Source organism: Vanrija pseudolonga, chromosome 4 (assembly GCF_020906515.1).
Source record: "Vanrija pseudolonga chromosome 4, complete sequence".
Taxonomy (NCBI): Eukaryota; Fungi; Basidiomycota; class Tremellomycetes; order Trichosporonales; family Trichosporonaceae; genus Vanrija; species Vanrija pseudolonga.
Window position 1 is genome coordinate 546,335 of NC_085852.1, and position 13,632 is coordinate 559,966.

The window sequence follows — 13,632 nt, forward strand, 5'->3', positions numbered from 1 at the left end:
ACGGGGTGGGGTGGCACGACAAAAACCAACTCCTGGGGGGCACAAGCCCAGCCGCACTTCCTCGCTATTCTTCACAGATGCATCGACAGATGTCTATAATACAGTGCGACCAAGACCTGCTGGCCAGCCGCTGGCGGAGTGTATGTAATTCAGGCGTGTTTTTGTCTAAGGAGGGGGTGGGAGGTGGGGAAGAGGGGATATGGCTACGCCGGCGTTACATTGTCTAGAGGAGGATGGCCGAAGCGCCAATCACGACGCCGAACACGGTGACCGCGGCGGCGACAGCGGTGCCGCCGACGGTGACCGAGCGGCCGGCCGCGTTCTTCTTGCCGCCCTTGGAGCTGGCCGTGGCGGCAATACCGCTCGTCTGAGCAGCAGTGGTGAGGTTGTTCTGGACGAGGAAGGTGGGCGTCTTGGCCTGGAGGGGCTCGTACTTGCCCGACGGGTCAGACGAGTCGTCGACGCCGTTCCAGCACCACGTGTTGAAGCACTGGGCGCAGTCGGCCGAGCGGTTCTGGGCAGTGTAGCCGAACGAGCGGTCGGTGAGGGCGCACGCGAGACACTTGGGCCAGGTGGGGACGGTGCCGTTGAGGGTGAGGGCGCGCATCGTCGACTCCATCTGCGCGGCGGCCGTGGCGTTCTCGTACGCGAGCGTGAACGTCGTCGAGTTGGAGTAGAACGACCACGGGTAGTTGGGCACGTAGACGACAATCGGCGTGTCCGTGTTGTTGCACCCGAAGAAGACGGGGCGCGTGTTCAGGCCGCCGTTGACAAAGCCGTTGGTGCTGGGCACGGGCGGCATGCGGATACCTGCGTTCTGGCCCGCGGCGCGGTTGTACGTCGTCCAGAGGGACGAGCCGTTCGGCCACGAGTAGTCCGTGTCGGCCGAGTTGTCGAACGCGAGGATCGCGTCGACGTTGCGCGCGGGCATGAGCAGCGGCTCGAGGGGCACGTTCTGGTTCGTCTCGCCGCCGTCCACGAGCTCGAGGTACTGGTCGTTGACGTTGGGGTTGGTGACGCCAGTGTAGTTGGCAAAGGGGTTGGGGATCTGCGAGATGTCGTTCTTGTCCTTGCCAATGTCGCCGAGGATCGAGCCAATGAGGCCGCTGCTCGCGTCGCCCGTGCTGTTGGTCGTGCCGTTCGTCTTGCCGAGCTGCACAATGGCATAGTTGAACAGGGTCGACGACGTGCCCATCGCAAACGTGAGCTGGTCAAAGCCGTTCCAGCACTGGCTCGTGTTGGCCGGCACGCCGTTGTTGGCCGCAGTGCCGAGGTACTCGATGGGGGTGAAGTATCCGGGCGTCTTGGCGCCGTCGGTGCCAATGGCCCACGAGCCAAACTCGAAGGGGTTGAACTCGAAGTAGGTCGCGTTCTCCGGGATGATGGTCGTGTTGATCTTGCGCTGCGCCGCAATGATGATAGGGATGGGCAGCTGGGCGTTCTGCGTCTGCAGCGCAGGGACGACGTTGGGCAGCTCGTCAATGGTGAGGTTGGGGCCGTTGATCGAGCCGAGACGGTAGTCGGGCGGCAGGAGGTGGTTGCCGAGCGCGAGGGCCCAGTAGTCGGTGATCTGGGTGGGGAACCCGAGCGCCTTCTTGGCGTTGACTTCATTCAGGAGCGACGTGTAGAAGGAGATCTTGCCGCTCGGCGGCGCGACGAGGTTGCTGGGCAGGTTGAGCACGTTGTGCACCAGGTCGGTGGGCAGCTGGCCGCCGTTGGCGATGAATGTGCCCGTGGCCCACGAGCCGCCCGACAGGCCGGCCATGTACGACACGCCGTCGAGCCAGCCGCCGACGCCCGACGACTTGGCTTCGTCAGACTGGTTCATCGTGGCCATGGTCATGCCGAGGCCGTTGCTGCGGGTGTCAGCGGGGGGGTACACACAATGACGACGCGTCGGGGCACGAGGCGGCCGGCGTCAGCCGACCGTGGGCGTTTGTTGACGCCGTCTCCGCCGGCAGCGTAAACAAACAAACCACGCCATGCCCACCACCGACCGACGACGCAAACAACTCACATCATCGCACGGTATCCACCGCCCGAGAGTGCGAGGCCGATAACGGGCGTGCGCGGCGGCGTGGGCAGGCCAGCGGCCGCCATCTGGGCATTGACGGCGTTGTTGATCTGCGCGGACCGCGTGGCGAGGTATGCCTTTTCGCCGTCGCTGATGCCCTGTGCGGTGTGTGAGCTTCTTCTTCGTTCACTCTCTTCTTCCACTAGCACGGCGGCCACTACTCACGCCGGCGGCCTGGCGCACGAGCTGCAGGTTGGCGGGGCAGTTGACCTGCCACGGCTGGAAGGTTGCCTTGTCGGCGCGGCGCTGGGGCACGCCGAAGCCTGGCTCGGGGTGCGCGGCGAGCGCGGCGGCCACCTCGGCGCCGAGGGCGTCCTGGGCTTCCTGGCGCTGGTCGGCTGACACGGGAGAGAGGAGCGCCGCGGCCGCGACGGCTGCAACGAGGAGCTTCATGGGTGTTGGGTGAGTCGTGTGAGAGGGCGTGGGCGTTTGGTTAGAGGACGGGGCGATAGAAGAGGGGGCAAAAGGAGGAGTGCGTCGGACGCAGTGTTTGTTTAAAGAGTGTTTGTGCGCGTCGTCGACGACGTTGACTGGGGCTGTGAGTGAGTGAGAAGGAAGTCAAAGGAGGCGCGGACGAGTTGAGCTTCGAAGGCGGTTAATAAGAAGGAGCGACGTCTGCAGACAGCAAGGAGGCACAGGAACGACCAGCATGCATGCATGCTCCTGCCTGCAGCACCTGCACCTGGAGTACTGCTGCACCGCAATGACATGCATGCACTCATGCACCCATGCTCTCACGACGCCGCGCAGAGCCGATGCCCGAAGCGACAGACGTGCAGAGCAGACCTCGTTGTCCCTAAATTTCTTCGGCTTGGCCAGGCAGGCAGCTTGTTTGGTCCGCAGTCGCCTGCCGCGCCGTCGTCACCCCGCCGCTCCGCCGCCGCTCTCGGCGCCCGGGACAGATGCCGGCGGCCCTGTCTTCTCGGCACCGACAATGACTCCCTACATCCTGTGCAGCGTCGCTCCGAGAAACATGAGCATGTACAATGTGCATACAAGCGATGCGGGCAACGCCGAACAACAACTGTCAAGACCGACGGACAACGACCATGCTTGCTCACTTGCTTGCTCGGGCCATTGTCGTCGACTGCGGCGGTGACTTTGTACTTGCACAAGGGCCGACCGACCGACCGACCGACCATGGGACAATCTCCTCGTCCACGTCGTCGCCACGAATAGCCCCGGCTCGCTCGCTCGCACTCGCTCTCGCCCGGCGGACGGGTCCGCGGGTGAGCGAGCACGAACGCGACATCGGATGCATCGTGCTATGGCTCTGCGGTGAAGGAAAGGCCGACACACAACGCATCGGACATTGACCGGTTGCCCGCGCGCGCGTCCCGTTGCCCGCAGCACCTGGCGAGTGCGATCGCGAGGAGCACGCGCACAGACGCGTTGTTGTTCGCGTTGTTGCTCGCTCCGAGCGCGTCGCATCGCCTTGCATTCAGCACCGCTTGCGCCGTGTGGCGCCGCGCCGGGGGTGGTCTGGATCGGCTGGCCGGCCTTGGCGCAGTGGCACCTCTCGTCACTCTCCCTTGGCGGGTGGAGCCGCCCACCTAGCCATGCGGGGTAAGTGCCGGGTCGCTTGAGCGGTCAAGCACGATACGAGGTGGTGGTGAGAGTGAGGGATTTCTGTCGAACACGCCGCGGGCCAACGGGTGTGGGCTTGCCCTCCTCTGTCTGGTAACGCTGGCTTGTCCTTCTCCCGGCGACTGACTTTACAGTCGACGCCCCTAGGCCCGATCACAGCAACACCAAGTCAGCCCCCGGGTCGTCCCTCAGTGCCTCGCGAACATGGTACGCTGCGTCCCCCGCATCGCGGCGGGCATGTACTCGGTCGATGATCTGGAGTCAGCGATACGCGCTTCGGACGACAGCACTCACCCTCATCGCAATGTCCGAGTTGTCGCGGTCGCCGATCGGGCTGCGTGCGAGCGGAAGGAGCGCACGAAGCGCGGCGCGATGCGCATCCTCTGCCGCGCACGCCGTGATCATCAGCGGCCAGAGCCAGCCGGAAAGGTGGCTGTGGGGTGTGTCAGTGGGCCGGAAAGGAGCCACAGCCTGGACCACGACGAACCCAAGATCGGCCACAGCCTCGGTACACAGCTCGATGAATGCGCCGACGTTGTCGCGCACGTCTGCGCTCGTCGTCGCGAACCCCTGCGCCTGGTGTGCGAGCAGCACTAGGATAGCGAGCCGCCATATCCGCTGGCGGGTCAGCGGCGAGTACGAGGCGCACGGGCACACTCACAGCACCGTACTGTATTCTTCTCTCGTCTTGCCTCGCAGCCAGTCTCGCAGGCCAGATGGCCTCCAGCTCGAGCCGCAGCGACGCAACATCGTGCTCCAGCTGCTCCCTCACGCTGAGCGCCTGGCCATTCACCGCACGGCTCCTCGACACCAACCCGACGGCGCGCGCGAGCGGCATCAACAGAATCCGGGGCATGCCCACCATCGTCTCGAAGAAGTCGGGGAGAGCAGGCACGATCTTCATCTGCAGCTCTCTCGCCTCGAGCGGCCATGCCTCCTGTGGTGTGGTGGTCAGGTGGGTCGGGAGCGAGCCGTCGATAAGCGAAGCTACGTAGGGTCAGCTAGCTCAGCGGAACACGACTCACCAAACACGGACAGAATGGCGTTAAAGTCGGCCGAGAGCATGAGCGCGAGCGGGCTCGCAAAGCCGCTCGCGAGCCTTCGCTCGCCCGTATACCCCGTGATGGGGGGCGTGATGCCCAGGATCCAGCCGGGCCCGCCGCGCGCCATGCTCCAGTCGACGTTGACGCGCACCTGGTCGCGCCATTTGCCCGGCACGCGCTCGAGCAGCTGGTTGAGGAACAGGGTCACGCTCGCGCTCGCGAGCTTGCCAGTCGCAGGGACGGGGAGGTGCGTCTTCGCGCGCACCTTGTGGAGGTACTCGTCATGCAGGGACGCGAGGCCGTGTGTCGTTGTCGATGTCCCCGCCGCAGCCGACTCGAGCCCGCGAACCCCGCCAGCGGCGAACAGCGCGATCGTCGAGCACACGAGCCGCGACTCGGGGTCCACGTCCAGGTCGTCAAAGTTGCGTCGGAGCACGAGGGCATGGTACTGGATCATTTCGCGGGGCGCGAACTCGAACGCGCCGAGAAGCTGCAGGGGCGTTAGCGTGCGTGCGGAGAGTCGCCGCTGACTCACCTTGCCGATGAGCGTGTCTGCAATGTCGGACCGTGTGCCGTACGGGCTGCTGTCAGCGACTCCCGGTGCCGCAGACCCACTTGACGAGCTCGACAGGCAGCTCGGACGCCAGGAGGCCCGCCACCATGCGCCCGCGGATCTGCAGCTGGTCCGACTGGGAGAGGTACGGCGCGCGGGTCGACGCCGCGTGCCGCGGTGCGTCGTCTTCGAGTTTGATCGCCGGCGTGCTTGGCCCAGCAGCGGCGGCAGTGGAGGGGGAGGCCTCGCCCGCCACAGCAGCGTCGGGGTATGCGCACACTCTCCCGGGGCGGCGGGTACAGTTGTGGCATTGCGGCTGGGGTCAGCTTTGCCCTCGGCTATGTCCACTCACCCGCTCCTCGCCGCACTTGACCTTGCGCTTGCGGCACAGGAAGCACCCCGTGAATGTTTTAGGCCGCTTACGTGCGTCGAGCGGCGGCGAGGGCGAGCGCGCGCGCGTGCTCATCCTGTCGTTTTCTTGCTAGTTAGCGAGGTTATCGTGCTTGTTGTGAAAAAAGATGTTGGAGATGGAGGCGGGCGGCGGAGGGGGTGCTGCTCGGACGAGGCCGAATGCCGGCGGCTGACTGATCTCTTGGCGAGATTGACGGGGACATGGTGTGGAGAGGGCGGGCGGGACACCCGGCGGGGGTCGGGCGCTGCATGTATGCTTCGTGATTGCGGGGAGCTCGTTATCTGCCTTGTACTTGTTCTGCATATCTCCTCGCAGCAGTCCCGAAGCTCCATAATGACTGCCATCTCGTCGCTGTCACTCTCTGAACTTTCTGCACCAAGTGGACGAGAAGTTGCATCACTGTGGTTCCTGAGCCATGGGTCATCGTCATTGACACCCACCCAGCTCGCCCCACATGCCATCAGCTCCTTTTACCTCACAACTGAGCACACTGCACTTACGCACCACCCAGTCCAGCTATAATCACTGACCGATACGAGCACTCAGAATGCTGCAACCAACCCGGCGACACACTCACCGACCTCCGACACAGCCCCAGCCAGCGCTAACCCCGACCTTATGTACTAAGCCCTCGGGGGCGACTGACAATGACCTGATTTAGAGCAAACCCCTTTGTTGACCCTCGTTGGCCGACGCCACCAGCACCAGCCAGCACCCAGCAGCGACCATGCCAAGCCCAACGACCAAACCCTGCGCAGCAGCACCACTCACCGCTGTCGACGCGTCCACAACGTTGTGGCCGGTAGTGCTCGCACCGATAAACCCACTTCGTGCATCACTAACGCTCGTACCGATAACCCCCGTTGCTCGATACGCTCGTACGACCAGGGGTCATTGTCCGCCGCAGCACTATCAACGGTGACTCCGAGATCCGACACCGCCATCGGCGCAGTGTTCGCTTTCTTCGGGGCCCGAGCGCGCCAGCGGCGCGGGGTTAACAGAGAGCGCGTATATCAACGCACTAGTCGCATCTTCAAGAAGACAGCGCGACCTTCCATGGCGGCATACCACGACCTCGAGCGGCGCTTTGTTGGGCTCGCACCGCGCGCGCCGAGGCGACTCAAAGTGCTCCTCGGATTCGCGGTGCTGATCGCGCTCTCGCTCTTCCTCTGGCCACGGGACAGCTCTGACGCGCTCGATACGTTGGCCCAGCAATCGCTCGACGGGTTCGAAGACCTCGATGTGGCCTTTGCGCGGGCCGACGTGCTGGCCGCCAACCCTGGCCGCCTCGATGTCAGCGATAACAGCCGAGTTCAAGTACGCATCAAAGACGCGGGGTACGTTGTCGATGAGAACGGCGACCACTTCTACCCCGGCGTCCATCGCCCCGTGGCCCCACTCGACCCGGGCGTGGCTGTCGACCCGGCCGATGCGTTTCCCGACATTGACGCCGCGACGCACCTCGTGCCCCCGCCCGAGGACGCCGCCTTCCCCGCCGAGCTGGAGCGCAACATCTCCCTCAGGGCCGACCCGGACGCCGTCGAGCTCATCATGGCGAGCATTGTCATCCCGCCAGACGCGTTCTCAGTCACTTGGGAAGCACCTGATTTCGAGGAGAAGACGGGTGGTGCCAGCCGCCGGGTTCAGTGGGCCGGGTTCGACGGGGCGCACGAGAGCGACGCGGAGAAGGCAGTGAGGGAGGCTCGGCGCGACGCCGTGCGTCGCGGGTTTATCCACACATGGCAGGCGTACAAGGACTATGCGTGGGGTAGGTGCTACGTCGAGCCGAGTGCGATGAGCTGATGGTAGGCCACGACGAGGTGCGGCCAGTGTCGCGCACACCATCGGACCCCTTCAACGGGTGGGGTGCGACCATCATCGACTCGCTTGACACGCTCCTACTCATGGGCCTTAGTGCAGAGTACGACCTGTGCCGGCCACATGTGAACCAGCTCAACATGCACTGGCTCAACGGGCGCGACTGGTCTACAGCATACCGAACGCGGGCGAATGTGTCGGTCCCGCGCGAGATTGTCCAGCTGCCGACATTCGAGACGAACATTCGGTACCTTGGCGGCCTGATAAGCGCGTACGACCTGTCAGGTGACGCGTTGATGCTCGAGCGCGCGCTCGACCTCGCCAAGATCCTCGCACGGTCATTCAACACGGCGTCGGGGCTGCCAGCGTCCCGCATCGACCCAGGGCACACAAGCGCGTACTGGACAGGAAGTGTCTCTCTTGCCGAAGCCGGCTCACTCAGCCTCGAGTTTTCGCGCCTCAGCCTGATCACGAAAGACCCACAATGGTTCGACCTCACACACCGCGCGACAGAGTTCATCAAGAAGGGCCCGGCAGTCAGATCAGACCACCCGCCACTCATCACAGGCAACTTTGTGCCTGATCAGAAGGGCGGGTTGTATGGTTCCTATGCGTTTGGCGGGCTCGCCGACTCGTACTACGAGTACCTAATCAAAGTAGGGCAGCTGTTGTCCGGTCGCGCAGTGGCGAAATTGTACACAGACCTGTACGCCGCGAGCATCGACACGGCGCGGAAGACGCTGTATGGCGACGTGTCTATCCCGGGGCTCGACGAGCAGCTGATGATCATTGGCAAGCGCGCGTGGCGCCAGCCACTCTTGCACGAGCTCGAGCACTTGACGTGTTTCGCCGGCGGCATGCTTGGCCTCGGTGCAAGACTTCTCAACCGTGACCAGGATCTAGACGACGGCCAGCGCGTCGCTTCGACGTGTTACTGGGTGTCGAAGGCGACGGGCACGGGGGTACAGCCTGAGTCGGTGATCTTCTACCCGGCAAACGACACGACCAGGGAAACGCTCTTGACGATCGATGGAGAGCGGTACGACGCTGCGCGACAGCAAGCAGGTATTGGCAGCTCCAAGGTGTTTGACCACGAGCCAACAGAGCCACGCACAGAGCCGATAAAGTACTACCGCCACCTGCAGGGATACCCACCAGGTGTCAAGTTCTCGTCCCCGCGGTACATCGGCCGGCCGGAGACGATCGAGTCGGTCTTCTACATGTACCGCCTGACGGGCGACAAGAAGTGGCAAGAGCGCGGCTGGCGAATGTTCACCTCGTGGGCAGCTGCTGCGCGTGCAAAGGGCGGAATGGCGAGCGTTCTCAACGCCGTCCATCCGCCGGCGAGACACACAGACAACATGGAGAGCTTTGTGCTCGCCGAGACTTTCAAATACCACTTTCTCCTGCAGAGTGCGCCGGATGTGCTCTCGCTCGACGAGTGGGTGTTCAACACTGGTGAGTTGGTTTGGGTGGTGGCGGGGCTGACATGCAGAGGCGCACCCTTTCATCATCGGCGAGAGGGCACCCGGTTCGTCGGGTCTCTGGAAGGGCGGGAATGGTGAGGAGCTGGGGGCACGCGGCGCCGGCACCGACGCGCAGAAGTGGAATCGGCTGATGAACCTCGAGCGGTTCGGTCCATAGTCCGCTGTAGCAGCAGCATCATCATCATCTTGGTAGAAGATAGAATCATCTTGGCACTGGAATAGACGCTTCAACGTCATCTGTCCGATGTTTGGTCCTCCAAGCTGACGTCTGCGCCCCCGTCCGTCCGAGTATAACCCCCCACCCCAGAGTCCAAATGCCTCACCCTGCCCACTCTCCACCAACCACACGGCAGGAATAGCACCACGTCGGGGTTTAATCGTGCTGGGCAGGGGCGCACTATCTCCGGGAACTGGTGGACGTGCTGGGGAGTGGAGGGGAGTGTAGTAGGACGGCAGTCCGTCCGCTTCCCGCTCGCGCGCTCGCGCTGGCTGGTCGGAGCGTCCTCCTCCGCTCCGCAGTACGCCCGTGTTTGGCCCATGACGACGGTTGCGTGGGTGGCGGAGGAGGCACGGCGCAGCGTCACGCCAACCAGGGCCAAGACACCGATGATACGCAGGGGGTGGTTGGGGGGCACGGTTTGAAAGCCGAGGTTTGTGAGCTGAACACACTGGGCACTCTTTTTCTAGTGCCAGGAGACGCCAGGACACGCCGCCCTGATACCGGCGGCACGTCGCAGCAGCAGCATCGGGCAAATGGACGCGAGCAGAGTGGTTGGCGCCCTGAAAATAAATGTGACATGTGGTCCCATGTGGACAGAGTGATGTCATGGATTGAAGGTTTTGCGAGTGTGGCGGACTGGCGTTGGTCCGCCGAGGTGTGCCCAAACACGCTCGATGTAGTCACACACACCCGCCCTGAACAACCTCCTGTCCTAGTGCGATAATGGCGAGTGGCAAGGGCACATACCTGCACGACGAGACAAGCTACGCTCAAACAGCAGGGACGAAACTTTTCAGTGACACCGGGGCGAACGAAACACGGCGCCGGCGCCGGCGTGGCGCGGGGTGAGGCGGCGGGGGCGGGGGAGGGGATGGGGGACGCTGCTTATGTTAGCTTGCTTGCCTGCTCGCCAGTCAGCCGTCTCGCTGGTATATAAGACGTGACTGCGAGCAAGGAAGCCTCTCAAACACACTTCACACCATGGGATTCGGACCAAACAACGACCTCGCGATCGAACGCTCCTCCGCCGGCGGCCTCGTCAAGTACGGCGGGCTCAACGGCCAGGCCCTCCTCGTCGCCATAGTGGCTACTGGCACCTGTGGCTTCTCTTTGTTCGGCTATGGTGAGTCGGCCTGTGTGCATGGAGAGACGCGAATCCTCCTCGGAGAGACGCAGAAGAGGTGGCTAACACCTTTGCAGACCAGGGCCTCATGAGTGGTATCATCGGGGCCAAGACGTTCAACGACGAGTTCCCCGCCACACGCACCGTGGGCGCCAACGACGTGTACCACTCTACGATCCAGGGCTCGGTGACGGCATGCTACGAGGTCGGATGCTTCTTCGGCGCCATGTTCGCCTACTTCTTCGGCGACCGCCTCGGACGCCGCCGCATGATGCTGCTCGGCTGTATCGTCATGATCATCGGCACCGTCATCACCGTCACGGCCTTTGGGCCGGGTAACCCGCGCGGCAGCGTCGGCGGCTTCGTGCAGTTCATCATTGGCCGTGTGATCACGGGGTTGGGTAACGGCGCCAACACGGCCACTATCCCCTCGTGGATCGCCGAGACCTCCAAGGCGCACAACCGTGGCTTCCTCATCTGTCTCGAGGGCTCCACGGTCGCAGTGGGCACAGTCATTGCCTACTGGATGGACTTTGGCCTCTCGTACGTCGACTCGAGCGTCAACTGGCGCTTCCCGATCGCCTTCCAGATCTTCTTCGCCCTCATCGTCGTCGCTGGCGTGCTCGTCCTCCCCGAGTCGCCACGCTGGCTCATGGCAAAGGGATACCCTGATGAGGCACTGCGTGTGCTTGCGGCACTCCGCGCCGAGTCGCCCACCGACGAAGGTGCCCTGCTTGAGAAGGAGCAGATGGCGTCGTCGATCGAGGCGCAGGCCCGCGCCGCGTCCAACAAGAAGTCGGACATCCTCAAGGGCGGCAAGCAGAACCACCGTGTTCGTGCCCTCGTTGGCGCTTCGACCCAGCTCTTCCAGCAGATTGGAGGCTGCAACGCCGTCATCTACTACGTGAGTGCCACTACCACGAGGAATAGTGGATGCTAACCCACCCAGTCCACCATCCTCTTCGAGAAGTCGATCAAGCTCACCGGCAAGCTCCCCCTCATCCTCGGCGGTGTCCTCGCGGTCATCTACATGCTCTTCGCCTTCCTCTCCTTCACGCTCGTCGAGAAGGTCGGCCGCCGTAACCTCTTCCTCGTCGGAACCGTGGGCCAGGGCGCCGCCATGCTCATCACCTGGGCGTGTCTCTTCCCGAACCGCTCGCTCCCCAAGGACGCCGATGGCAACTGGGAGGCGCTCGCGCCCAAGGGCGGCGCCGTCGGCCTGTACCTCTTCATCGCCTTCTTCGGCGCCACGTGGCTCCCCCTCCCCTGGCTCTACCCCGCCGAGCTGAACGCCATGGCCGTCCGTACCGAGGCCAACGCCATCTCGACCATGACCAACTGGATCTCCAACTTCCTCGTCGTGCAGGTCCTCCCGACCATGGTCGCGTCCATCGGCCACTGGACCTTCTTCCTCTTCTTCGCCGCCAACGTTTGCTTCCTCCCCTTCATCTACCTCTGGTACCCCGAGACCGCTGGCCGCACGCTCGAAGAGATCGACGTGCTCTATGCCCAGGCACACTTCGAGCACAAGCGCGTCGTCAAGGTCGCTGCCGAGGTGCCCAAGCTCTCGGACCAGCAGATCCAAATCCTGACCGACCGCTACGACATCCACGGCTCCACTGGTGGCCTCGAGGCCGGCGAGGTCGACACGAGCATCCCCTCTGCCTCGTCGGACGCCGGACACGAGAAGGCTCACGTTGAGGAGTCGTCCGAGGATCCGTCACCCACCCAGACTCGTGTCGGCTCGGTCGACCACGGCAACGAGAAGTAAACTTGCCCTCTTGTCCTCCAACTGTATCGTTTTAGATGGGCCATGCCCCTGTATAGATTCTAGATGGATGCAGTAATTCGCGATTGAAGGCAGTGCCACACGCCTGGCGTCAGCTTTGGCTACACATGAATCACTCAGCACCTTACCTGCGCGAAGACGATATGTTAACCAGCAAGGTCGACAATGTTTGAGAGATCACGCACGACATCCTCCAACGTGTGAAGGAGGTCATCCACCACTGCCGTAATCTTGCCACAAGGCACAACCGGCTTGGCACATCAACATCAGCGACTCATCTAGGTACAAATGCCGGCTTTGGGCGTTATCCTCTGTTTCATTCGCCCACTCACCCTCACCTGTGCACTGCACCATCAGGATCGACGGACGTCAGCAGATCTGGTGTACTGCCCCTCGCAATGGGAGCTAAGATTGTGAAGGCTCTCTCTCCGGATCACGTGTACAAGGGTGGGCCTGCAGGATGAGGCTTACACACAACTCTGACTGCTGGCAGGCACATACACCTTTCGGTTCAAGCGGCGCAAGACACTATCGTCCCTCGTCAAGCCCGAGCCGCCGTACGAGACCCTCGTGGATGCCCTAACTGAACTCGGCCGCACGTCCAAGCTGCTCAAAGTCAAACACAAGGGCGATACCCTCGAAGCCACGCTCAAAGTTGTCGCAGCCTGGTATCAGGATGACTACAGGGCAGCGGTGAGAGAGTTCGATGCTCTCATGGCTACGTTCAGCAGCCTCCGCCTCACCGAGCTCGACACCAAGGGTGTCGATTTTGGCCCTGTGAACTACCGTCTACACAGTTCTCTGCGGCGCATCCGCGCAGACACTCTAGTTTAACTGGCCTTGAGTCCTTTGAATTTTCGGATCGCGCAAGCTCTTCCATCATGATTTCAGACCTCGACATGTTCCTCAGACGCTTAAAAGCCTGCAACACGCTGGTCAAGCTCTGTCCTCGGCCCCACCAGCGCCGTTGCGATATCCGCTGTGTTTGCTGGGACCAATTCCGGCTCAAAAGTCCTTGGGACAAGGACAGAGAGAGGTCGCGGTTCCCCGCGACGTATTTGACAAGATCGCCGCAATCCTGGCCGCGCGCCGGCAGAGGCAGAAGGCGGTTCAAGTTGACGTGCTCGGCATCCTCACTTTTTGCCAGCTGCTCCGCCGCTCTGCCAGCGGCAGAGGACCAACCACGCTACCTGTCGAGATTGTGAACCTGATCATGGACTTCATCGGCGCCGCCCTGAGCCGTGAGGCTGTGGCCCGCGCCAAGAAGCTCGCCTTCGACGACGCACACCTGAGCACCCGAGCTCGGGCGCTCCAGGGGATGGAGGAGGAGGAGTTCGCGGTAGCGCTCGAAGAGTGGCTCGTTGACGAGGGGTTCGTGTACACCCCTCCGCCACCGCTGCGTTCTGTAGAACCCGAAGACGGGGGTGAAGGGGTCGATGGGTAAACCTGTTCATACTGTGAACGCACCTCATGTCCTTCGTCGTCAGGGAGCAGTGCGGTGTGAGGGGTGAGTGACCTTGGGAGCT

The 13,632-nt window shown here is 63.0% G+C and overlaps 5 protein-coding genes across 5 annotated transcripts; 3 read left to right on the plus strand and 2 right to left on the minus strand.

Annotated features, from left to right (window-relative positions):
- Positions 1-223: 223 nt before the first annotated feature.
- PLB1_0 (Phospholipase B) lies at positions 224-2,657 on the minus strand (the record flags this gene model as incomplete). The annotated part of the gene is made up of 3 exons (XM_062771989.1): positions 2,240-2,657; positions 2,018-2,172; positions 224-1,856 (listed from the first exon to the last, which is right to left on the minus strand). The coding sequence occupies exons 1-3, from the start codon at positions 2,465-2,467 to the stop codon at positions 224-226; spliced, it is 2,016 nt and encodes a 671-aa protein (XP_062627973.1). The 5' UTR covers positions 2,468-2,657.
- Positions 2,658-3,048: 391 nt separating this feature from the next.
- moc3_0 (Transcriptional regulatory protein moc3) lies at positions 3,049-5,737 on the minus strand. Its single transcript, XM_062771990.1, has 8 exons — positions 5,610-5,737; positions 5,320-5,573; positions 5,240-5,285; positions 4,687-5,194; positions 4,323-4,648; positions 4,149-4,279; positions 3,956-4,094; positions 3,049-3,916 (listed from the first exon to the last, which is right to left on the minus strand). Exons 1-8 carry the CDS (start codon positions 5,721-5,723, stop codon positions 3,815-3,817), a joined length of 1,620 nt encoding a protein of 539 aa, XP_062627974.1. The 5' UTR covers positions 5,724-5,737; the 3' UTR covers positions 3,049-3,814.
- Positions 5,738-6,725: 988 nt separating this feature from the next.
- On the plus strand, positions 6,726-9,131 carry MNS1_0 (Mannosyl-oligosaccharide 1,2-alpha-mannosidase MNS1; the record flags this gene model as incomplete). The annotated part of the gene is made up of 3 exons (XM_062771991.1): positions 6,726-7,437; positions 7,479-8,945; positions 8,983-9,131. The coding sequence occupies 3 exons, from the start codon at positions 6,726-6,728 to the stop codon at positions 9,129-9,131; spliced, it is 2,328 nt and encodes a 775-aa protein (XP_062627975.1).
- Positions 9,132-10,083: 952 nt separating this feature from the next.
- Positions 10,084-12,158, plus strand: STL1_1 (Sugar transporter STL1). Its single transcript, XM_062771992.1, has 3 exons — positions 10,084-10,317; positions 10,395-11,221; positions 11,267-12,158. Exons 1-3 carry the CDS (start codon positions 10,176-10,178, stop codon positions 12,086-12,088), a joined length of 1,791 nt encoding a protein of 596 aa, XP_062627976.1. The 5' UTR covers positions 10,084-10,175; the 3' UTR covers positions 12,089-12,158.
- Positions 12,159-12,504: 346 nt separating this feature from the next.
- Positions 12,505-13,550, plus strand: LOC62_04G005457 (uncharacterized protein; the record flags this gene model as incomplete). Its single annotated transcript, XM_062771993.1, has 3 exons — positions 12,505-12,553; positions 12,600-12,799; positions 13,254-13,550. 3 exons carry the CDS (start codon positions 12,505-12,507, stop codon positions 13,548-13,550), a joined length of 546 nt encoding a protein of 181 aa, XP_062627977.1.
- Between the last annotated feature and the right edge of the window lie 82 nt (positions 13,551-13,632).

Coding starts and splice junctions, on each gene's coding strand:
- moc3_0 (XM_062771990.1), bottom strand. CDS start 5,723: ATGAGCACGCGCGCGCGCTCGCCCTCGCCGCCGCTCGACGCACGTAAG. Junction 4,280..4,322: donor GAAGAATACAGTACGGTGCT/GTGAGTGTGCCC, acceptor CTGACCCGCCAG/CGGATATGGCGGCTCGCTAT. Junction 3,917..3,955: donor ACTCGGACATTGCGATGAGG/GTGAGTGCTGTC, acceptor CGCTGACTCCAG/ATCATCGACCGAGTACATGC.
- STL1_1 (XM_062771992.1), top strand. CDS start 10,176: ATGGGATTCGGACCAAACAACGACCTCGCGATCGAACGCTCCTCCGCC. Junction 10,318..10,394: donor CTTCTCTTTGTTCGGCTATG/GTGAGTCGGCCT, acceptor ACACCTTTGCAG/ACCAGGGCCTCATGAGTGGT. Junction 11,222..11,266: donor GCAACGCCGTCATCTACTAC/GTGAGTGCCACT, acceptor TAACCCACCCAG/TCCACCATCCTCTTCGAGAA.